This window comes from Chlorocebus sabaeus, chromosome 28, assembly GCF_047675955.1.
Source record: "Chlorocebus sabaeus isolate Y175 chromosome 28, mChlSab1.0.hap1, whole genome shotgun sequence".
Classification (NCBI taxonomy): domain Eukaryota; kingdom Metazoa; phylum Chordata; class Mammalia; order Primates; family Cercopithecidae; genus Chlorocebus; species Chlorocebus sabaeus.
The window spans coordinates 7,637,551-7,660,875 of NC_132931.1; the positions used below are offsets into that span (position 1 = coordinate 7,637,551).

The following is a 23,325-nucleotide window of genomic DNA, read 5'->3' on the forward strand; positions in this document are numbered from 1 at the left end:
GTTGCAGTGAGCTGAGATTGAGCCACTGCACTCCAGCCTGGGCAACAGCGCAAGACTCTGTCTCAAAAAAACAAAAAAACAAAAAAAAAATAGCTGGTTATGGTGGTGCACACCTGTAATCCCAGCTACTAGGGAGGCTGAGGCAGGAGAATCGTTTGAACCTAGGAGACAATAGTTGCAGCGAGCCGAGATCATGCCACTGCACTCTCGCCTGGGAGACACAGTGAGATTCCGTCTCAAAAAAAAAAAAAAAAATTACTTGGGAACCATTTGATGCATTCAAGTCTTGCTGTTATGCCCTGTTAGGTGGGTATTAGGCAGTGTGCAATCTAACGCTAATTTTCCCCTCTAATGAGGCAAGACCTTGCTTAGTCCTCTACCCAATGACCTGTGAATTCTGAACAGGCACCATTCTTGGCCCTGAGTGTCAAGCACTATTCTAATGCATTCAGATGGTTCTTTCCCTGGAAGCAAGTAATTATGTCACACGTGTGTGCTGATGTACTCTGCTACATATCCAGGGGTTTCTCTGCAGATCTCTAGGGTTCTCTCTCTGTGCAGAACTCTCTCTGTGGCACCCTTCCTTATAAGCTGCAGTTAACCTTGTTCTTTCTGGACTCAGCTCTGTTACAACCAAGGAAGTCAGCTGGCCTCTTAGTTCTCCAGCTAAGCAATTGCAGGGCTCACCTCACATTTACCATCTCTCCAACACTATCTTTTGTCACCTGATGTCTAGTGTCTTGAAAAACACATTGTTTCATGCATTTTTTTGTTTACTGTTGCAGCTGGGAGGGTAAATCTGGTCTTTGTTACTTCGTCTTGGACAGAAGGTGCAAATTAGGACCTTTATTCTGAAATGGACATTTTTGAGAAGAGTGAAATGAGTTACATTTTACAAGATTCTTCTTGTTACTGTGTTGAGAATGAAAGAGGGTTAAGGGCAGAATTAAGGAGAGAAATTAGGAGTCTATAGCAAGAGACAGTGTTGGCTTGGACTCGTGAGGTGGTAGTGGGGGCCATCAGAAAGTGGTAGAGGCCAGGCTCGGTGGCTCATGCCTGTATCTCAACAGTTTGGGAGGCTGAGGAAGGAGACAGGAGGATCCCCTGAGAGCAGCAATTTGAGATCAGCCTGGGCAACACAGGGAGACCCTGTCTCTACAAATATATATATATATATATTTTTTTTTTTTTTTGTAGAGACAGTCTTGCTCTGTCACCCAGGCTGGAGTGCAGTGGTGCGATATCGGCTGTTACCTCCACCTCCTGGGTTCAAGCAATTCTCCTGCCTCAGCCTCCTGAGTAGCTAGGATTACAGGCGCATGCCGCCACTGATTTCTTTTGTATTTTAGTAGAGACGGGGTTTCCCCGTGTTGCCCAGGCTGGTCTCAAACTCCTGAGCTCAGGCAATCCAACCCTCTTGGGCTCCCAAAGTGCTAGGATTATAGGTATGAGCCACCACACCCAGCCTCTACAAATAATTTTTTTTTTTTTTTGAGACGGAGTATCACTCTATTGCCTGGGCTGGAGTACAGTGGCATGATCTTGGCTCACTGCAACCTTCGCCTCCCGGGTTCCAGAGATTCTCCTGCCTCAGCCTCCCGAGTAGCTGGGATTACAGGCACCTGCCACCATGCCCAGCTAATTTTTGTATTTTTAGTAGAGACAAGGTTTTACCGTGTTGGCCAGTCTGGTATTGAACTCCTGACCTTGTGATCCACCCACCTCGGCCTCTCAAAGTGCTGGGATTACAAGCGTGAGCCACTGTGCCTGGCCAAATAATTTTAAAAATTTGCTGGGTGAGGTGATGTGCGCCTGGGGTCCCACCTACTCGGGAGGCTGACGTGGGAGGACTGCCTGAGTGCAGGAGGCTGAGGCTGCGGTGAGCTATGATTGTACCACTGCCCTCCAACCTGGGTGACGCAGCAAGTCCCTCTCCCCCCAACACACATAGCAGAAAAAGAAAGAGAGAGACAGAGAAAGTGGTAGAATCTGGGCAAAGTTAGAGCTGCCGGAGGTGTCTGAAGGAATGGTGTGGGGTGTGGGAGGAATAAGATGCTTCCAAGCCTTCTGGCTTGAGTAAGTGGAGGAATGGAGTTTCATTCATTGAGCTGGAGAAGACTGCAGGAGGAAGTGTGGGGAGCATGAGACATGTTCTTCTTGGGATGCCTATTCTCCAAGAGAAAAAAAGTTTTTCTTAAGTCACTGTACAAGTGAAGATTTCAAAGCAGGCAGTGGAGTAGATGTGGAGTTTAGGGGAATGGTCTGGGCTGCAGATAAATATTTGGGAGTCATAACGATATGAAAATGTAACCTTAAAATGTATTTAAGGCTCTAAGACTGGAGGAGATTCATCTAAGGAGTGAGAGCAGACAGCAGAGAGATCCAACACTGAACTCTTACACCTGCACCATGTAAAGGCTGGGAAAAAGAGAAGGACCAGCAGCAGCCACAAAAGTAGGCAGAACACCCAGCAACGTTTCAACAAGGACTAAGCGGGCTGGGCACGGGGCTGCATGCCTGTAATCCCAGCGCTTTGGGAGCAGAGACAGGAGCATCGCTTGAGCCCAAGAGTTTGAGACCAGCCTGGGCAGCACAGTGAGATCCCTCTCTAGAAAAACAATTTTAACTAGCTGGGCATGGTGGCACATGCCTGCAGTCCCAGCTACTCAGGGGGACTGAGGTGGGAGGATTTCTTGAGCTGGGGAGGTTGAGGCTGCAGTGAGCTATGATCACATCACTGCACTCCAGCTTGGACAACGGATCAAGACCCTATGTGAAAAGGAAAAAAAAAAATTTTAAATATGAAGCAGGCTGGGTGCAGCGGCTCATGCATGCCTGCAACACCAACAATTTCGGAGGCAAAGCAGGAGGATCCCTTGAGCCCAAGAGCTTGAAGCCAGCTTGGGCAACAAAGCAAGACCCCAGTCTCTACAATTTTTTAAAAAATTAGTCGGGCCTGGGGGTGAATGCCGGTAGTCCCAGCTACTCAGGCATTTGAGGTGGGAGGATCACTTGAGCCTAGAGTTTAAGACCAGCCTGGGGAACACAGACTCTGTCCCTACAAAAAATTTAACAATTAGCCACTGTAATCCCAGCACTTTGGAAGGCCAAGGCAGGATCGCTTGAGCCCAGGAGTCTGAAGCTGCACTGAGCTAGGATGACACCACTGCACTCCAGCCCGGGGAACAGAGACCTTGTCCCAAAAGAAAGCAAAAAGAAAAAAAAAAAAAAAAAAAAAGGCAAAAAAATGTTAATTCTGAGCCACGGGTAAACAATTTCTCTTATTCTCCTTTTGAGATATTTAAAAATAAATATGTGGCCAGGCACGGTGGCTCACACCTGTAATCCCAGCACTTTGGGAGGCAGAGGTGGGCGCATCACTTGAGGTCAGGAGTTGGAGACCAGCCTGGCCAAGAGGGTAAAACCCTGTTTCTACTAAACATACAAAATTAGCACAGCGTGATGGTGCAGACCTGTAACACCAGCTACTCGGGAGGCTGCGGCAGGCGAATCCCTTGAACCCAGGAGGTGGAGGTTGTAATGAGCCAAGATGGTGACACTGCACTCCAGCCTGGGCAACAAGAATGAAACTCTATCTAAGAAAAAAATATATGTATATAATTAAAATTCAGTCAGACTACTATAATGTCCGACTATGCCCATGACTGGCTGGTGATGCCACCCACCCTATCAGAAAGGGTCAGGACACGATGTTGCAGTTTATCATAAACAACTCGAGGACTTTAAGGCCCAGATTCACTGGTTACTCGTGGTGATCTGCTCTGCAAGTACAAACTGCAATCACGTTAAAAAAAAAAAAAAAAAGAAGAAGAAGAAGAAGAAGAAAAGGCCAGGCACGGTGGCTCCTGCCTGTAATCCCAGCTCTTTGGGAGGCCGAGGTGGGCGGAACAACTGAGGTCGAAGTTTGAGACCAGCCTGACCAACATGGAGAAACCCTGTCTTTACTAAAAACAGAAAATCAGCGGGCTTGGTGACACGTGCCTGTAATCCCAGCTATTTGGGAGGCTGAGGCAGGAGAATCGCTTGAACCCGGGAGGCCGAGTTTGCAGTGAGCCAAGATCGCGTCATTGCACTCCAACCAGGGCAACAAGAGTGAGACTCCGTCCCAAAAAAAAAAGAAAATTAAATAACAGCAAGCAACTGCATGCACATTTGAGGGCGGTGTCCGGGGTGAGAAAGGCCCCGCCAGCAATCCATGCCACAATCAGCGATGGCTGAGCGAGTCTGGACCTCGCAGGACCGGGCTGCACGCCTCCAAGCAAATGCACAGCGCCGCTATATTGGATTCGACAGCACCGGAAACGGCGACTCCCACTTGGGGCGCTGCGGACACACGAGTCGAGGCTGCCTTCCAGGAAGCAAACAAAAAAAGGGGGGAAAAGGGGGGGAAAGAAAGAAAGAGAAAAAGGAGGGCGAGTGGCGAGCAGGGGCCTCGGCCGCCGCCCACACGCCCCGCAGCGTGCCGTCCCCCGCGCAGGGCTCCTGGCCGCAGCCCTCGGCCATCGGCCGCTCCCAGGTGGCCCAGGCCTCTGACTCCGCGGCCGGCCCGGCGCGGCCCGGCGCCCTCAGGTGCGTACCCCGCCCCCGCTGCCGTCGCCGCCGCCATTAAGGGCGGGTTGCCTTTCGGAACGTCCTACTCCCGAGGGCCTGGGGAAGGGAGGCCACCCAGCCGCAGCGGGAGGTGGCACCCCGGCACACCCCGGCGCCCCGAGGTGAGGCCCCCCCCCCCAACCCCGGTCCCCGTGGGCAGGACTAGAGATGTGAGGGTGGGGGCGGGGAAGCCTTGCCGCGGGGGCAATGGTCGTACGCACTGAGCGCGCATCCCTCTCCTTCCTGATTGGCCGAGCGGGGGTGTGCGTGACGTCACGCTCCGCCCGGCGTACGTGGGTCGCTCGCGCTGCGTGCGGACGCGCTTGATTGGTTAGGTGAGGGGGCGGGGCCGCCGCCGTTACCGGGCAACTGCGCCTCGGATCCGCCCTCTGACGTCACGCGTGCCCAAAGGCCCAGGTTGTGGGTTTTGTCCGTGGATATGGTCCTCGCGACGGTCTCCGGGGATCTGTTGGCGAAAAACCAATCCAGACTCCCAAGGAAAAAGGCCGAGGCCCGGGAATTTCCCGTTGCAATTCTGGTTTCGAGTTCAAGGGGGAAAAAGGCTCGCAGGGCTGTATTCTCCACCCCTCAAGCCCACACTTTCTTGTTTCTTAACAGCTTCGTTGAGATCCATTGTAAAATTCACCTTTTAAGAGTGAATAATTCAGTGCACAGAGTTGTGCAACCTTTGCCACTAATTGCAGAACGTTTTCAGCACCCGAGGAGAAGAAACTCCAATCCCATTAGGCCGTCATTCCCCGGTCCCCACCCTGTCCCTACCCCCAGCCCGTGGCAATCACTTTTGTCTCCATGGATTTGCCTGTTCTGGACATTTCGTGTGGATAGAATCATCCCAAGTTTTTTGTATGTCTGGCTTCTTTCCTTCTTAATGGCTGAATAAAAATCCATGATATGAATACACAGCATTTTGATTTTCCATCCATTGATGGCTATTTGGGTCATTTCCACCTTTTGGCTGTTATGAATAATACTGGTATGAACATTGGTGTACACGTTTTTGTGCGGACATTTGTTTTCAATTCTCATAGGTGTATACCAAGGACTGGAATTGCTGGGCCAAGCTTTGTGTTTTAAGGAAAATAAAAAATCGTGTTTTAGTTTCGTGCTGGTAATTTGAAGTAAGCAGATGTCTAGATATAAGCTTGGAAACTGGCCAGCTGGAGATTGCTCACGGCTGCAATTGAAGACTCCAGCAGCCTTTTCTCCTCTTTGCTTCCATTTGGAGAGGAAGGCATCACGGGCTGTGTGACTTCCGTGGACGCGGGGCTTGGCACCAGCTTGCAGTTGGGATCAATCTTCAGTGGCGATTTGGAGTGGGTCACGGTTCTTCCTGCCTGTCTGCCTGTTTAGTCCCTGACGTCTGCTCCCTAGGGCCCTGGCTCTTCCCCCACGCCTTCAGCCCGCACAGTCCCTTCTCTCATTCTCAGGCTGCGGAACCTGGAAGTACAGTTTTCCCCCCTTACCCGCTGTTTCAGTTACCGGAGATCAACTGTGGTCTGAAAATATTACATGGAAAATTCCAGAAATAAACAATTCATAAGTTTTAAATTGCACGCTGTGATGAAATCTCGCGCTGTGCAGCCTGGCAGTGAATCGTCCCCTTTGTTCAGCGTCCCCACGCTGTGGGCGCTCCGCACCCATAGTCACTTAGTAGCTGGCTCGGTTATCAGATCGACCGTCCCAGTGTCCCAGTGTATGTGTTCAAATCACCCTTATTTTCTATCATAATGGCCCCAAAGCACAAGAGTAGTGATGCTGGGATTTTGGACAGGCCAAAGAGAAGCCGTAAAGTGCTTCCTCTAAGTGAAAAGGTGAAAGTTCTCGACTTAATCAGGAAAGAAAAAAAATCCTATGCTGAGGTTGCTAAGATCTACGGGAAGAATGAATCTTCCATCCGTGAAATTGTGAAGAAGGAAAAAGAAATTCGTGCTAGTTTTGCTGTCTCACCTCCAACTGCTAAAGTGACGGCCACGGTGCGTGATAAGTGCTTAGTTAAGATGGAACAGGCACTGCATTTGTGGGTGGAAGAGATGAACAGAAAACGTGTTCCCATTGACAGCAACGTGTTGCGCCAGAAAGCCTTGAGCCTATACCAAGACTTCAGCAAGGGATGCTCTGAAACTGACACCAAGCCATTTACTGCGAGTAAGGGATGGTTACACAGATTCAGGCATAGATTCTCACATCATTACAAGAAGAAGGGTAAGTACGTTACAACAAGTTATATTGAGAGAGAGAGATCGAGAGAGAGAGAGATCACATTCACATAACATTACAGTACTTGATATACTTATTCTATTTTATTATTGTTACTTTCTTACTGTGCCTAATTTATAAACTAAAATTCATCGTAGGTGTGTATGTACAGGTTGAACATCTCTAATCCAAAAATCCAAAATTTGAACTGTTCCAAAATCCAAAACTTATTGAATGCTGACCTGATGCAAGTTGAAAATTCCATACCTGTCACCTTTGCCTTTTTTTTTTTTTTTTTTTTTGAGACAGAGTCTCGCCCTGTCACCCAGGCTGGAGTGAAGTATTGCGATATCGGCTAACTGCAAGCTTCACCTCCCGGATTCAAGCTATTCTCCTGCCTCAGCCTCCAGAGTAGCTGGGATGACAGACGTGCACCACCACGCCCAGCTAATTTTTATGTTTTTAGTAGAGATGGGGTTTCACCATGTTGGCTAGACTGGTCTCAAAATCTTGACCTCAGGTGATTCACCCACCTCAGCCTCCCAAAGTGCTGGGATTACAGGCATGAGTCACTGTGCCTGGCGGGCCTTCTTTTTTTTCTCTTGAGACAGAGTCTTGCCCTGTTGCCCAGGGTGTCGCCCTGTTGAAATGGTGGGATAACAGCTCACTGCAGCCTGGAACTCCTGGGCTCAAGCAATTCTCCCATCTCAGCCTCCTGAATAGCTGGGACCACAGGCCTGCACCCCCACACCTGACTAATTTTTAATTTTTTTGTAGAGTCAGAGTCCCATTATGTTGCAGGGCTGGTCCCACTATATTGCCCAGACTCGCCAACATGGTGAAACCCTGTCTCTACTAAAAATACAAAAATTAGCCGGACATGGTGGTGCACACCTGTAATCCCAGCTGCTTGGGAGGCTGAGGCAGGAAAATCGCTTGAACCTGGGAGGCAGAGGTTGCAGTGAGCCCAGATCACGACACTGCACTCCAGCCTGGGCGACAGACTAAGACTCCATCTCAAAAAAAAAAAAAAAAAAGAACATAATAGATGTAGGGTTTGGCACTATTCACAGTTCCAAGCATCCACTGAGGGTCTTGGAACGAGTCCCCCGAAGATAAGGGGGAGACTCCTGGCCCTTCGTTTATCTTGTCCTCCCAGTTGATTCATCTGCATTCCTACATGCCCTGGGGCCATTTCATGGGTGTCTGGCTTCTTTTACTGTATTGCTTGTGATTCCCCTACAGTCCTTGCCATCAGTATACATTTTTTGGGGGGGTGGGGATGGAGTCTTGCTCTGTCGCCCAGGCTGAAATATAGTGGCACGATCACGTCCCACTGCAACCTCTGCCTCCTGAGTTCAAGAGATTTTCCTGCCTCAGCCTCCTGAGTAGCTGGGATTACAGGAGCGTGACACCATGCCCAGCTAATTTTTTTTTTGAGATGGAGTTTTGTTCTTGTTGCCCAGGCTGGAGTGCAATGGCACGATCTTGGCTCACTGCAACCTCCGCCTCCTGGGTTCAAGCAGTTCTCCCTGCTTCAGACTCCCAAGTAGCTGGGATACAGGCGCCCACCACCACACCTGTCCTTTTTTTTTTTTTTTTTTTTTTTGTATTTTTAGTAGAGATAGGGTTTCACCATGTTGGCCAGGCTGGTATGGAGCTCCTGACCTCAGGTGATCTGCCCGCCTCTGACTTCCAGAGTGCTGGGATTACAGATGTGAGCCACCTCGTCTGGCCACTAGTATACATTTTTACATTGCAGGTGCTTAATACATTTTTGTTGTATAGTGAATCGTATACTCTTGAGTTTGTACTTGTAGGCTGAGCTGTGAAGCAGGTAGAATTTATTAATTAAAACTAAGCCCTGTGGCTGGGTGTGATGGCTCACGCCTGTAATCCCAGCACTTTAGGAGGCTGAGGCAGGAGGATCGCTTGAGTCCAGGAGTTCAAGACCAGCCTGGGCAACATGGCAAAACTCCATCTTTACCAAAAAAATAATAATAATAATACAAAAGTTAGGTGGGTACAGTGGTGTGCGCCTGTGGTCCCAGCTACTTGGGAGGTTGAGGTGGGAAGATCACTAGAGCTTGGGAATCCCAGGCTGCAGGGAGCTATGATCATGCCACTACCCTCCAGTCTGGGTGATACAGCAATACCCTATCTCAAAAGAAAAAAGCAAAACAAAACAGAAAACAAGCCCTGAGTCTGGGCGCAGTGTCTCATTCCTGTAATTCCAATATTTTGGGAGGCTGAGGCAGGAGAATGGTTTGAGCCTAGGAGTTCAAGACCAGCCTGGGCAACGTAGTGAAACCTTGTCTCTACAAAAAAATAAAAATTAAAAAATCACAAAATTAGCCGTTCATGGTAAGCTGTGATCTTACCACTGTACTTCAATCTGGAGGACAGAGCGAGACTGTCTGAAAACCAAAACAAAACCAGAAAACTAAGCCCTTTAAAACCTGAAAAGTTAACCTTTGGAAAGGAAAATCTAGAAATGGTTTTTAAAAATAAACCAGGCCTCTATTTCAAGAGTTCAGAGTTTTCATAAAGGGAGTGGATGACATTCCAAGTGATGAAAGGTTGTAAGGGGTAGATACAGATTCTAGATCAGTGATGGGCAAACCTCGTTTGTAAGGATAGTAAATATTTTTGGCTTTGGGGACATGGGGTCTTTGTCACATGCATGCAAACCTTCCTTTGCAGGAAAGCAGCTGTAGACAAGATGTAAACAAGTGAATGTGACTGTGTTCTGACAAAGCTTAATTTACAAAAATAGGCTGCAGTCTGGATTTGACCTGTAGGCTGGAGATTTTTCTAGGTACTTGCTTTTCATTAGTAAAAGATTACATTAGAAGGACAGAAGGTCCTCCAGGATTGCTGGGAAAACAAAATGAGATTTGGAAGATTTTGGAGTTTACATCTACAGTTTTAAAGGAGCAAAAAGGGCTGGGCACGGTGGCTCATGCCTGTAATCCCAGCACTTTGGAAGACCGAGCCAGGCAGATCACCTTAGGTCAGGAGTTCGAGACCAGCCTGGCCAACATGGTGAAACCCTGTCTCTACTAAAAATACAAAAATTAGCCGAGTGTGGTGGCATGCACCTGTAATTTCAGCTACTCGGGAGGCAGAGGTTGCAGTGAGCTGAGATTGCGCCACTGCACTCCAGCCTGAGCCACAAAGCAAGACTCCATCTCAAAATAAAAGAGCAAAAAGTTAAGTACTGTGTAAAAATCTGTCATCTCAATAAATGGTGCTGGCACTTCAGATGTGAGTAGGAAAATGGTTAATAACCATATCAGCTTTGGGAGATTTTATTCTGTGGTACAAGTTCTTATGGTCAAGGATTTTGAGCTTTATTAGAGTGCAGTGAAATTTTCTCAGGAAAATGTACTTGGGACGGGAAACACTGTGTTGGCTTGTAGTCATATTTCATTATTTTCAATTCTCTATTAATGCATGCTGTGTTCCAAATCATAAAATATAAAAGACAACATTCCTGCCTCCATTTGTTGTTATGTACAAAATGCGAAGAAAGTACAATAATTATGAAACACTCAGCCCAGCACGGTGGCTCACACCTGTAATCCCAGCGCTTTGGGAGGATGAGGCAGGAGATCACTTAAGCCCAGGAGTTCGAGACCAGCCTGGGCAATATGGCGAAACCCCCTCTTTACAAAAAATACAAAAATTAGCTGAACATGGTGGCGCATGCCTGGGATTCCAGCTACTCAGGAGGCTGAGGTGGGAGAATCACTTAAGCCCAAGGAGGCAGAGGCTGCAGTAAGCTGTGATTGCACCACTGCATTCCAGCCTGGGTGACAGAGTAAGACCCTGCCTCAAAATATGATGATAATTATTATGAAACACTTGTTTTTTTCAATGATTACTGGTAGCATAGTTGACGCCAACTGATAGTATCTTTTTTTGAATTCCACCTGGTATCATCCTGCCTATTATTTTATTCTTTTTTTCAATTTTTTAATTTCTATTTTTGTTTGTGTTTTTATTTTTATTTTCTTTTTTGTTAAAAAGCAGACTTTCGGCATCAGAGCCTGTTTAGGGATTACTGTGGTATAATATTCTGGGGGTGGGCCGGGTGCAATGGCTCACGCCTGCAATCCCAGCACTTTGGGAGGCTGAGGCAGGCGGATCATGAGGTCAGGAGATCGAGGCCACAGTGAAACCCCGTGTACTAAAAATACAAAAGCTTAGCCAGGCGTAGTGGCGGGCGCCTGTAGTCCCAGCTACTCGGGAGGCTGAGGCAGGAGAATGGCGTGAACCTGGGAGGTGGAGCTTGCAGTGAGCCAAGACTGCACCACTGCACTCCAGCCTGGGCAACAGAGTGAGACTCTGTCTCAAAAAAAATATATATGTTCTGGGGGTGATAGAACTGTTTTATACCTTGATTTTAATAGTAGCTATATGACTTTATATATGTCAAAATTCATAGGGGCCAGGCGGGTGACTGACACTTGTAATCTCAACACTTTGGGAGGCCAAGGCGCAGATCACCTAAGGTCAGGAGTTAGAGACCAGCCTAGGCAACATGGTGAAACCTCTTCTCTATTAAAAAAAAATGCAAAAAATGAGCTGGGCATGATGGCATACGCCTGTAGTCCCAGCTACTCAGGAGGCTGAGGCACGAGGATTGCTTGAGCCCGGGATGGGGAGGTTGCAGGGAGCTGAGAGTGCTCCACTGCACTCCAGCCTGGGTGACAGAGTGAGACCCTGTCTCAAAAAAAAAAAAAAAAAAAAATCATAGAACTGTACACTGAAAAGGGTGAACTTTACTATAAAAAAATTATAGTTAAATATTAAATCATTTTTAGCTGACTCTGAGCACACTACCTACGTGTCAGCCCTGCTCTACAGGGTACAGAAAAAAACATTAAGTGACATAAACGAGTATTTCACCTTTATAATTAAAGAAATGAAACATATCCTTATCTAGTCTGGTTTACATCAGATAAAAGAATTTTTATTTAAAAACTGTTTCCTTTATGTTAGGCTGAGCGAGGTGGCTCACGCCTGTAATCCCAGCACTTTGGGAGATCAAGGCGGGTGGATAATTTGAGGTCAGGAGTTCAAGACCAGCCTGGCCAACATGGTGAAACCCCGTCTCTACTAAAAATACAAAAACTAGGCTGGGTGCAGTGGCTCACGCTTGTAATCCCAGCACTTTGGGAGGCCGAGGCGGGCGGATCACGAGGTCAGGAGATCGAGACCATCCTGGCTAACACAGTGAAACCTCGTCTCTACTAAAATTACAAAAAATTAGCTGGGTACGGTGACACGTGCCTGTAGTCCCAGCTACTCAGAGCTGAAGCAAGAGAATCGCTTGAACCCGGGAGGCGGAGGTTGCGGTGAGCTAAGATCAAGCCACAGCACTCCAGCCTGGGCAGCAAAAGCAAAACTCCATCTCAAAAAAAAAAAAAAAAAAGAATTTTTATCTTTTTTTAAATCTCACAGGAAATGGATTGCATGATTGTTTTGACCATTTTTCTTCATGCTAAATAAGGTACGCAGACTTAAGCATTGAGTTAAGAGATCGGTGTTTTGATTGCCTTTTGGTCGGCATCAGGGAGAGACGTCTCTGAGCTTGGAGGTTGTTTTAAGGACGCGGGGTGCCATGATTCTAGTAATTGTGTGTGTGTGTGTCTGCGCGCATTTCACACAACAACCCATACATAAATATCTTATAATTCATCTTCCAGGCACTTGAGAATGAAGAGACTACTGTTATAATTTCACTGGCAGGGCGGGCATGGGCTGGGACTGCCCCACCTAGGACATGTGGTCACCCGCTTTATTTTCCCCTCCTGGGGCCTTTCTTCTGTTTGCCCTTCTGCTCTTCCACTGCGGTTGCAGCCTCTGCCATTCCTTAAACCATCTGTACACCCCCCAGCAGGCTCCCATGCTCTCTCTGTCCTTTCATGGAAAATAATATTTCCCTTGGAGGGTATGTGAGTTTTAAATTGGGTGATTATAAAAAGCATCGGCATGTAGAATGTAGTTCAGTACATGTTCATTTTCTTTTTTTCCATCCAACCTCTCTTTTATTTGATTTTTTAAAATCTCTTTGGCTGGGCGCAGTGGCTCACACCTGTCATCCCAGCACTTTGGGAGGCCAAGGAGGGAAGATCACTTGAGGTCAGGAGTTTGAGACTGGCCTGGCCAATGTGATGAAACCCTGTGTCTACTAAAAATACAAAAATTAGCCAGGCATGGTGACCCCAGCCTGTAGTCTCAGCTACTTGGGAGGCCGAGGCAGGAGAATTGCTGGAACCTGGGAGGTGGAGGTTACAGTGAGCTGAGATTGCACCACTGCATTCCAGCCTGGGCGACAGAGTGAGACTCCGTCTCAAAAACAAATAAATAAATACAATAAAAACTGTTTTATTGAGATATAATTCACATACAATTCACCCATTTGAAGTGTACAGTTCAGGCTGTACATGGTGGCTCATGCCTGTAATCCCAACACTCTGGGAGGCTGAGGTGGAAGGATCGTTTGAGCCCAGGAGTTTGAGACCAGCATGGGTAACATAGTGAGACCTCTTTACAAAAATAAAAAATTAGCTGAGTGTGGTGGCACAGGCTTGTCATCTTAGCTACTCTGGAGGCTGAGACAGGAGCACTGCTTGTGCCCAGGAGGTCAAGTGATTGCACCACTGTGCTCCAACTATGATCATGGCACTGCACTTCAGCCTGGGTGACAATGAGACCCTGTCAGAAAAATAAATAAAAATTTAAAAAATAGTGGTGGGCACGGTGCCTCACACCTGTAATCCCAGCACTTTGGGAGGCCGAGGAGGGTGGATCACCTGAGCTCAGGAGTTCAAGACCAGCCTGGCCAACATGGTGAAAACCCCATCTCTACTAAAAATACACAAAATTATCTGGGCGTGGTGGTGCACGCCTGTAATCCCAGCTACTCAGGAGGTTGAGGCACCCAGAAGGCAGAGGTTGCAGCGAACCATGATTGTGCCACTGCACTCCAGCCTGGGAGACAGAACAAGACCCCATCTCAAAAAAAAAAAAAAGACAATTAAAAAAAAGTGTACCGTTCAGTGGTTTCTTAAAATATATTCACAGAGTTGTACGACAATCATCAGTCAAATTTTTTTTTTTTTTTTTTTTTTTTTGTGAGATGGAGTCTGGCTCTGTCACCAGGCTAGAGTGCAGTGGCGGGATCTCAGCTAATTGCAAACTCCGCCTCCTGAGTAGCTGGGACTACAGGCGCACACCATGACGCCTGGCTAATTTTTGTATTTTCAGTAGAGACGAGGTTTCACCATGTTGGTCAGGATGGTCTCGATCTCTTGTCCTTGTGATCTGCCTGCCTCGGCCTCCCAAAGTGCTGGAATTACAAGCGTGAGCCACGGCACCCTGCCATCACAGTCAATTTTTGAACATTTTCATCACTCTGAAACCTTCTACCCTTTAGCTATCAACCCCAAATAACCACTAATCTAGTCTCAGTTCCTATAGATTTCCCTATTCTAGAAATTTAGTATGAATGGAATTACATAATATGTGATTCCTTTGGATTTTTAAGTTGAGGGGATTCATAAAAGGTCAGAAGTGAAAGAAACAATCACAGGAAGTAGTTGACTGAGCCAGGTGCAGTGGCTCACAGTTGTAATCCCAGTGACTCAGGAGGCTGAGGGGCGAGGATGGCTTGAGTCTAGGAGTTGGAGGCTGCAGCAACCCATGATTGAGCCACTGCACTCCAGCCTGGGTGACAGTGTGAGACCCTGACTCTTAAAAATAAAAAAGCCGATCAGGATCTTTGACTCATGCCTGTAATCCCAGGGCTTCAGGAGACCAAGGCAGGTAGATCACTTGAGGTCGGGAGTTCGAGACCAGCCTGGCCAACATGATGAAACCCCATCTCTACTAAAAACACAAAAAATTAGCTGGGCATGGTGGCAGACTAATCCCAGCTACTTGGGAGGCTGAGGCAGGAGAATGGCTTGAACCCGGGAGGCGGAGGTTGCAGTGAGCTGAGACACACCACCGTACTCCAGCCTGGGCAACACAGCAAGGCTCCATGTCAAAATAAAATAACCCTGGGCGCGGTGGCTCATGCCTGTAATCCCAGCACTTTGGGAGGCTGAGGCATGTGGATCACCTGAGGTTAGGAGTTCAAGACCAACCTGGCCAACATGGTGAAACCCCGTCTCTGCTAAAACATACAAAACTTAGCTGGGCCCCATGGCAGGTTCCTATAATCCCAGCTACTCGGGAGGCTGAGGCAGGAGAATTGCTTGAGCCTGGGAGGTAGAGGTTGCAGTGGGCCGAGATTGTGCCACTGCATTCCAGCCTGGGCAACAGAGTAAGACCTTGTCTCAAAAAATATATAAATAAATAAATAAATAAGCAGTTGATTTAGTATCTTCTTCAATAAACAAGATGCCTGAGTACAGCCCATGGCTCTCCTGGCATGTGGTCCCATGGGGACCAGTGTATCAGGTGTTTCCTAAACTGGCATCACCTGCCTGACCCGATGCCTCCTCAGGTGTTCATTGTTAATGCCACCTCCTGATGGCAGTTTCTTTCTGGAAAGAGGAGAAAAGAGAGGGAGCCATCCCCAAGTGAAGGGTGCAGGGAAGGCTCCACGAATAGTCTCAACTAAGGACCGTCCCAGTAAGGAACCTCGGTACGAGCAAAGAACAGTGAACTTCCGGTGTGACCTGGATGCACCCATTTCCAGAGAGGAGGATGCCCAGAGAAGGCGAGTGGCTCACCGTTCCCAAGGTGCTTTCTATCCTGCAGGGCTCGCGGCCTGCCCTGAAATTTCTGATAATGACATAGGACATTCTTCACCAAGGGCGCCCTGTGGGCTGTTGCTGTAGGGTCACCCTTTTTTTTTTTTTTTGAGATGGAATCTCACGCTGTCGCCCAGGCTGGAGTGCAGTGGCCGGATCTCGGCTCACTGCAAGCTCCGCCCCCCGGGTTCACGCCATTCTCCTGCCTCAGCCTCCCGAGTAGTGGGACTACAGGCGCCCGCCACCTCGCCCGGCTAGATTTTTGTATTTTTAGTAGAGACGGGGTTTCATCGTGTTAGCCAGGATGATCTCGATCTCCTGACCTCGTGATCCGCCCACCTCGGGTTCCCAAAGTGCTGGGATTTTTGTTTTTGGACAGAATCTTGCCCTGTTGCCCCACCTGGAGGGCAGTGGCATAATCTTGGGTCACTGCAACCTCCCTCTCCTGGGTTCAAGCAGTTCTCCTGCCTCAGCCTCCGGAGTAGCTGGTCCGGAGTAGCTGGGATTACAGGCGCCCACCACCATGCCTGACTAATTTTTAGTAGAGAAGGGAGTCTCACCGTGTTGGCCAAGCTGGTCTCGAACCTCAAGCGATCCACTCGCCTCAGCCTCCCAAAGTGTTAGGATTATAGGCGTAAGCCACCATGCTGGCCTCATTTCTTTCTTTCTTTGTTTTTTTTTTTTGTGACAGAGTCTCGCTCTATCACCCAGGCTAGAGTGCAGTGGCGCCATCTTGGCCCACTGCAAGCTCCGCCTCCCGGGTTCATGCCATTCTCCTCCTTCAGCCTCCCGAATAGCTGGGACTACATGCGCCCGCCACCATGCCCGGCTATTTTTTTTTATTTTTGGTAGAGACGGGGTTTCACTGTGTTAGCCAGGATGGTCTCGATTTCCTGACCTTGTGATCCGCCTGCCTCAGCCTCCCAGAGTGCTGGGATTACAGTCCTGAGCCACCGCGCCCGGCCCCGGCCCCGGCCCCAATTCTTAATACACATTGAGTGTGATGACGTCATAGATCAATGGCAACTGAAGGTGTGAAGAAGTGGAAATAGCGCTAGGCAAAAATTGTCCTAGTGTAAGTTCTAGCTTTGCTTGGACAACTTGCTAAGTTGTAAAATAAGAATACTTCTACGCCCTTTTCTCTCCCGGGGATGCTAAAGACAAAGCAAAGATTATGAATGGAAATTCTCTGAGCTTCCAAAAGAATAAGGATGGAGCGTGATCTAAGGGAGTGTTCTAGTGAATGGAAACATAACACACCTTTGCCGTTATATATTCTTTGATGTACATTTGCTTGGTGAGTGGAATCTAGAATGCTCAAGAAAAGACTTTCTAGGACCTACGCGTCTCCTGGCTGGATGCTGCTTTTTCTACTCTTCAACTTAGCCAAAAAGCAAAGAGGCAATTGAGCTGCTTTTTCTGACTCCAGCTCTGTTGCCAGAACAGTCTTTGCTATGAAAAACAATATTGGCTGGGCGTGGCGGCTCACACCTGTAATCCCAGCACTGTGGGAGGCGGAAGCAGGCAGATCGCTTGAGCCCAGGAGTTGGAGACCAGCCTGGGCAACATAGTGAAACCTCATCTCTACTAAAATGCAAAAATTAGCCAGGTGTGGTGGCATGCACCTGTAGTCCCAGTCACCTGGGGGCTGAAATGGGAGGATCAACTGAGCCCAGAAGGTCGACGCTATAGTGAACCGTGATCACACTCCAGCCTGTGTGACAGAGCAAGATGCTGTCTTAAAAAAAAAAAACAAAAAAAAAACTGGCTGGGAGTGGTGGCTCACACCTGTAATCCCAGCACTTTGAGAGGCCGAGGCGGACGGACGCTATAGTGAACCGTGATCACACTCCAGCCTGTGTGACAGAGCAAGATGCTGTCTTAAAAAAAAAAAAAACAAAAAAAAAACTGGCTGGGAGTGGTGGCTCACACCTGTAATCCCAGCACTTTGAGAGGCCGAGGCGGACGGATAACTTGAGGTCAAGAGTTCGAGACCAGCCTGGCCAACATGGTGTAGCCCCGTCTCCACCAAAAATACAAAAATTAGCCAGGTGTGGTGGCTCATGCCTGCAATCCCAGCTACTCAGGAGGTTGAGGCAGGAGAATCACTTGAACCCAGGAGGCAGAGGTTGCAATGAGCTGAGATCGTGCCACTGCACTCCAGCCTGGGTGACAGAGTGATACTCCATCTCAAAAAAACAACCAAATCTCTCCCTATCCTTCCCTTCCCCCTACCATTCTGTTTAATAATAATAGAGATACATAGATTTATAAAAATTTTTAACGATAACAATTTGCATCCTACTGGTTCAGCATAGCTAATGTTCTCAGAAAGATTCTAACTCTAGGGGATCCTCAAGTGTCTTCAAAGAATTTTGATAGATAGTTGCATTTTTAGAATTTCTTTTCAACCTTCCGTAACTGTCCAGACTGGCTAGGGTGTGCTGTGGTTGCAAACCACACCAGACTTTGGAGGATTAAAGGAGCAAAGACTTACTTCTTGGTCGCACTAAAAGTCTGTTGTGCATTGGCTGTGAGTCTGTTTCACGTTGTCCGCAATTTGGAACCCAGGCTGCTGTGGCAGTCCCATGTGAAACGTTCCCAGTGGCCACTGAGGAGGAAGAGAGAGTGTGGCAAAGTGAATTTACTTCCCTGACATCCTCAGTCCACGAAAGTCATGTGGCCACACCACATTCAAATGGGTAAGAAACCAAACCACCTGATCCGAAAGAGACGTTTGTGAATATTTCCAAATAACCCCTTGTAACCTCCACACTTCGCTCCCTTAAATCTTTAGTTTTGACTGGGCCCGGTGACTCACGCCTGTGATCCCAGCACTTTGGGAGGCCAAGGCAGGCAGACCACCTGAGGTCAGGAGTTTGAGACCAGCCTGACCAATATGATGAAACCCCGTCTCTACTAAAAATACAATTAGCTGGGTGTGGTAGCGGCTGCCTGTAATCCCAGCTATTCAGGAGGCTGAGGCGGGAGAATCGCCTGAACCTGGAAGGCAGAGGTTGCAGTGAGCCGAGATCGCGCCACTTCGCTCCAGCCTGGGTGACAAGAGCAAAACTCAAAGAAAAAAAAAAATCTTCTGTCTTCCACATGTACCCTCATGTGATCTGTTTGTCTTTTGCTTACAAATAGAATTCAGTCAAATACTGGAGGAATATGATGGTAGCTGACGGGTACTTTTTTTTTGCATGTTCCATTTCAAAAAGTTGTTTTTAAGATTTCAGATAATTTTTTTCAAAGAAATTTCTTAAAGCTAACTTCATTTAGAGCTTGGCAAAATGTATCAGCCAGGCACAGTGGCTCACGCCTGTCATCCCAGCACTTAAGGAGGCCGACACAGGAGGATGGCTTAAGCCCAGGAATTTGAGATCAGCCTCGGCGATAGAGCAACACCCCATCTTTACAAAAAAATGTTTAAAAATATAGCTGGGTCTGGTGATACATGCCTGCAGTCCCAGCTACTGCAGAGGGTAAGGGAGGAGGATCACTTGAGCCTGGGAGTTGGAGGATGCAGTGAGCCATGATTGTGCCACTGCACTCCAGACTGGGTGACAGAGTGAGATCCTGTCTCTATAAACAAAACAAACAAACAAAAAGCTAAAAAAAAAAAAAGCTTGGCAAAATTTAGAGTGAGCTTTTAGGAGACAGAAGTCCAAAGGGAAGAGGGAAAGAAGGAATTTTCTCTTCCTATCTTTAGTACACAAACCCATTATATCCTTTCTATGTGTAAGTGAAACAGGATGGTAGCTGTCACAACCATGCTGAAATCTGACTAAACATCATTGGATCAATAAGATAGAAATCCTCTTCTCCTCAGCTGGGAAAGAACATGCTCCTGTCACATAATATCTGAGTTTGTTTTATGGGGAGGCCATGTGTAGGTTTAGTGGAAAATATATGCTGTAAAGTTAGCATAAAAATAAATTTAAAAGGCTGGGTGCGGTGGCTCACACCTGTAATCGCAGCACTTTGGGAGGCCTAGGCAAGTGGATCACTTGAGGTCAGCAATTCGAGACTGGCCTGGTCCAACATGGTGAAACCCCGTCTCTACTAAAAATACAAAAATTAACTAGGCGTGGTGGTGGGATCCTGTAACCCCAGCTACTTGGGAGGCTGAGGCAGGAGAATCACTTGAACCTGGGAGGCAGAGGGTTGCAGTGAGCCGAGATTGTGCCACTGCACTCCAGCCTAGGCGGCAGAGCAAGACTCCGTACCTCCCCCACAACCCCCGCCAAAAAAAAAAAAAGAGGCTAGGCATGGTGGCTCACGCCTATAATACCAGCACTTTGGGAAGCCGAGGCAGACGGATTGCGGATCACTTGAGACCAGGAATTTAAGACCAGTGTGGGCAACATGGCAAAACCTTGTCTCTACAAAAAAACAAAAAACAAAAAACAAAACCAGGTGTGATGGTGTGTGCCTGTAGTCCCAGCTGCTTGGGACCCTACAGTGAGCTGAAATTGCGCCACTGCACTCCAGCCTGAGCGACAGAGCAAGACCCTCTGTCTAAATAAATAAATAGTTTTTTAAAAAGAAAGTTGACTGGGCACGGTGGCTCACGCCTGTAATCCCAGCACTTTGGGAGGCCAAGGCAGGCGGATCGCCTCAGGTCAGGAGTTCGAGACCAGCCTGGCCAACATGGCAAAACCCCGTCTCTACTAAAAATACAAAAATTAGCTGGGTGTGGTGGCAGACATCTGTAATCCCAGCTACTCAGGAGGCTGAGGCAGAAAAGAATCACTTGAACTCAGGCGGTGGAGGTTGCAGTGAGCTGAGATCGCGCCGTTGCACCAGCCTGGGCAACAGGAGTGAAATTCAGTGTCCAAAAAAAATAGAAAAAGTTGGGCACGGTGTCTCACACCTGTAATCCCAGCACTTTGGGAGGCCAAGGAAGCCAGATTGCTTGAGCTCAGGAGTTTGAGACCAGCCTAGGTAACATGGCAAAAACCCATCTTTACAAAAACTACAAAAATTAGCCAGGTGTGGTGGTGCTCACCTGTAGTCCCAGCTACTGGGGAGGCTGAGGTGGGAGGATCGACTGAATCCAGGGGGCAGAGGTTATAGTAAGCTGTGACTGTGCCACTGCACTCTAGCCTGGGTGACAGAGCAAGACCCTGTCTCAAAATAAAATAAAATAAGTTAGCATTACTATTCAGGAGCTCATGGGCAAGTCACTAAATGCCTTTACATTTCAGTTTCTTCACCTCGAGAGGAAAGTTTGAACTAGATCTTTTGTGAGCACCCTCACAGCTCTAAATGTGGGTTTCAGACTCTGAATTTTTGCCACTTTCTTATTGCTTCTCTTGCACAGGGATCATGGCCCAGGTAGCAGTGTCCACCCTGCCCGTTGAAGAAGAGTCCTCCTCAGAGAGCAGAATGGTGGTGACATTCCTCGTGTCTGCCCTCGAGTCCATGGTGAGACAGCCTGACACTTGTCTGACATTCCATAGATGGATCATTGTCAAAACGACAGAATCATGAAACACTTTAGTATCCCTTTTTTTTTTTTTTTCAGGACAGAGTCTCACTCTGTCGCCCAGGCTGGAGTGCAGTGGCTCAATCTTGGCTCACTGCAACCTCTGCCTCCCAGGTTCAAGCAATTCTCCTGCCTCACCCTCCCGAGTAGCTGGGATTATAGGCACCCATCACCGCGTCCAGCTAATTTTTGTTTTTTTTGGTTTTTTTTTGAGACGGAGTCTTGCTCTGCTGCTCAGGCTGGAGTGCAGTGGTATGGTCTCGGCTCACTGCAACCTCTGCCTCCCAGGTTCAAGCAGTTCTCCTGCCTCAGACTCTCAAGTAGCTGGGATTACAGGTGCCCGCCACTACACCCAGCTAATTTTTTGTATTTTTAAGAGAGATGGTTTCACCATGTTGGCCAGGCCGGTCTCAAACTCCTTACCTCTCAGGTGATCTGCCCACCTCGGCCTCCCAAAGTGCTGAGATTACAAGCGTGAGCCACTGTGCCCGGCTGCTTCAGTATCACTTTTGATGTTTGCCTTCTGCTTGACATCTGTATAAGGGTATTCTTTATAGAGGATAATGGGCTTGTCAGATTATTTATGTGTTTGTATATTACATTATGGATGCAATTATATAAACTTAAGCTTCCCAGAACTGAAATGTAATGAATGGTAACCTTTGTTACCATGTTTGAGAATATTTTAAAAATCTAAATTCAAAAGTAAATAGGCCAGGCGCCGTGGCTCATGCCTGTAATCCTAGCACTTTGGGAGGCCAAGGCGTGTGGATTACTTGAGGTCAGGAGTTGGAGACGAGCCTGGCCAACATGGTGAAACCCTGTTTCTATTAAAAATAGAAACATTAGCTGGGTGTGGTGGCACACGCCTGTATTCCCAGCTACTCAGGAGGCTGAGGCACGAGAGTCACTTGAACCCAGGAGGCGGAGGTTGTATTGAGCTGAGATTGTGCCATTGCACTCCAGCCTGGGCAACAGAGTGAGACTCTGTCTCAAGAAAAAAAAAGTAAATAACCTATTTCTATATATCTATTTACACCCAAAAGGTAAACTTTACCTGGTGGGTGAAAATTTGATGAGAAATTTACATAACTCCAAAGTATCTGATCAGAAGATATTTATTGATTAAAAATGGAAAATCAGTAACTTTACAGTGCAGAAATCTGACAGACACCACATCATTCGAGTGATCAAAATTAGTGTAGTCAGCCTGTAACCCCAGTGGTTTGGGAGGCAAGATGGAAGGATGGCTTGAGGCCAGGAGTTGGAGACCAGCCTGGGCAGCATAGTAAGACCTTATCTCTACAAGACTATTTTTTTATTTTTTTATTTTTTTATTTTTGAGATGGAGTCTCGCTGTGTCGCTCAGGCTGGAGTGCAGTGGCGCGATCTCGGCTCACTGCAAGCTCCGCCTCCCAGGTTCATGCCATTCTCCTGCCTCAGCCTCCGAGTAGCTGGGACTACAGGTGCCCGCCACCACACCCGGCTAGTTTTTTTTTTTTTTTTTTTTTTTTTTTTGCATTTTTAGTAGAGACGGGGTTTCACCATGTTAGCCAGGATGGTCTCGATCTCCTAACCTCATGATCCACCCACCTCGGCCTCCCAAAGTGCTGGGATTACAGGCTTGAGCCACCGCACCCGGCCGTACAAGACTATTTTTTAAAAGTTAGCTAGAGGGGATGGTGCCATAGTTCCAGCTAGTTGGGGTGCTGAGGTGGAAGGATTGCTCGGGCCCAGGAGTTCAAGTCTGCAGTGAGCTAGCATGACACTGCACTCCAGCCGGCACAACACAAGACCCTGACTCTAAACAACAACAACAACAACAAAAACCCTGCAAATTGGAATTAATTTTAAAAGAAAGCATTAGGGGTAGGCAGGGTGACTCACACCTGTAATCTCATGTAATCTCACCACTTTGTGAGGCTGAGACCAGAGGATCGCTTGAGCTCAGGAGTTTTGAGACCAGCCTGGGTAACATAGCAAGACCTTATCTCTACTAAAAAAATTTTTAGGCTAGGTGTGGTGGCTCATGCCTGTAATCCCAGCACTTTGGGAGGCCGAGGCAGGCAGATCACGAGGTCGGGAGTTTGAGACCAGCCTGGTCAACATGGTGAAACCCCATCTCTACTAAACATACAAAAATTAGCTGGGCATGGGGGCGCATGCCTGTAGTGTTAGCTACTTGGGAGGCTGAGGTGGGAGGATCACCTGAGCCAAGGAGGTCGAGGCTACAGT

The 23,325-nt window shown here is 47.8% G+C and overlaps 1 protein-coding gene across 7 annotated transcripts in view; it reads left to right on the forward strand.

Moving 5' to 3' along the window:
• The first annotated feature begins 4,352 nt into the window (after nt 1–4,352).
• Nucleotides 4,353–23,325, forward strand: part of LOC103246613 (general transcription factor II-I repeat domain-containing protein 2B) — a 68,103-nt gene continuing 49,130 nt past the window's right edge. For 3 of the 7 annotated variants that reach the window (XM_037990529.2, XM_037990530.2, XM_073012676.1), the window contains exons 1-3: nt 4,375–4,590; nt 5,661–6,834; nt 20,926–21,029. In XM_037990529.2, the coding sequence (XP_037846457.1) occupies nt 6,360–6,834; nt 20,926–21,029 (579 nt within the window). In that variant the 5' untranslated portion in view covers nt 4,375–4,590; nt 5,661–6,359. Of the gene's footprint in view, nt 4,591–4,640; nt 4,734–5,660; nt 6,835–20,925; nt 21,030–23,325 lie in introns of those variants that run through there. The other 4 variants (XM_037990526.2, XM_037990525.2, XM_037990527.2 and 1 more) reach the window with 4 other exon arrangements.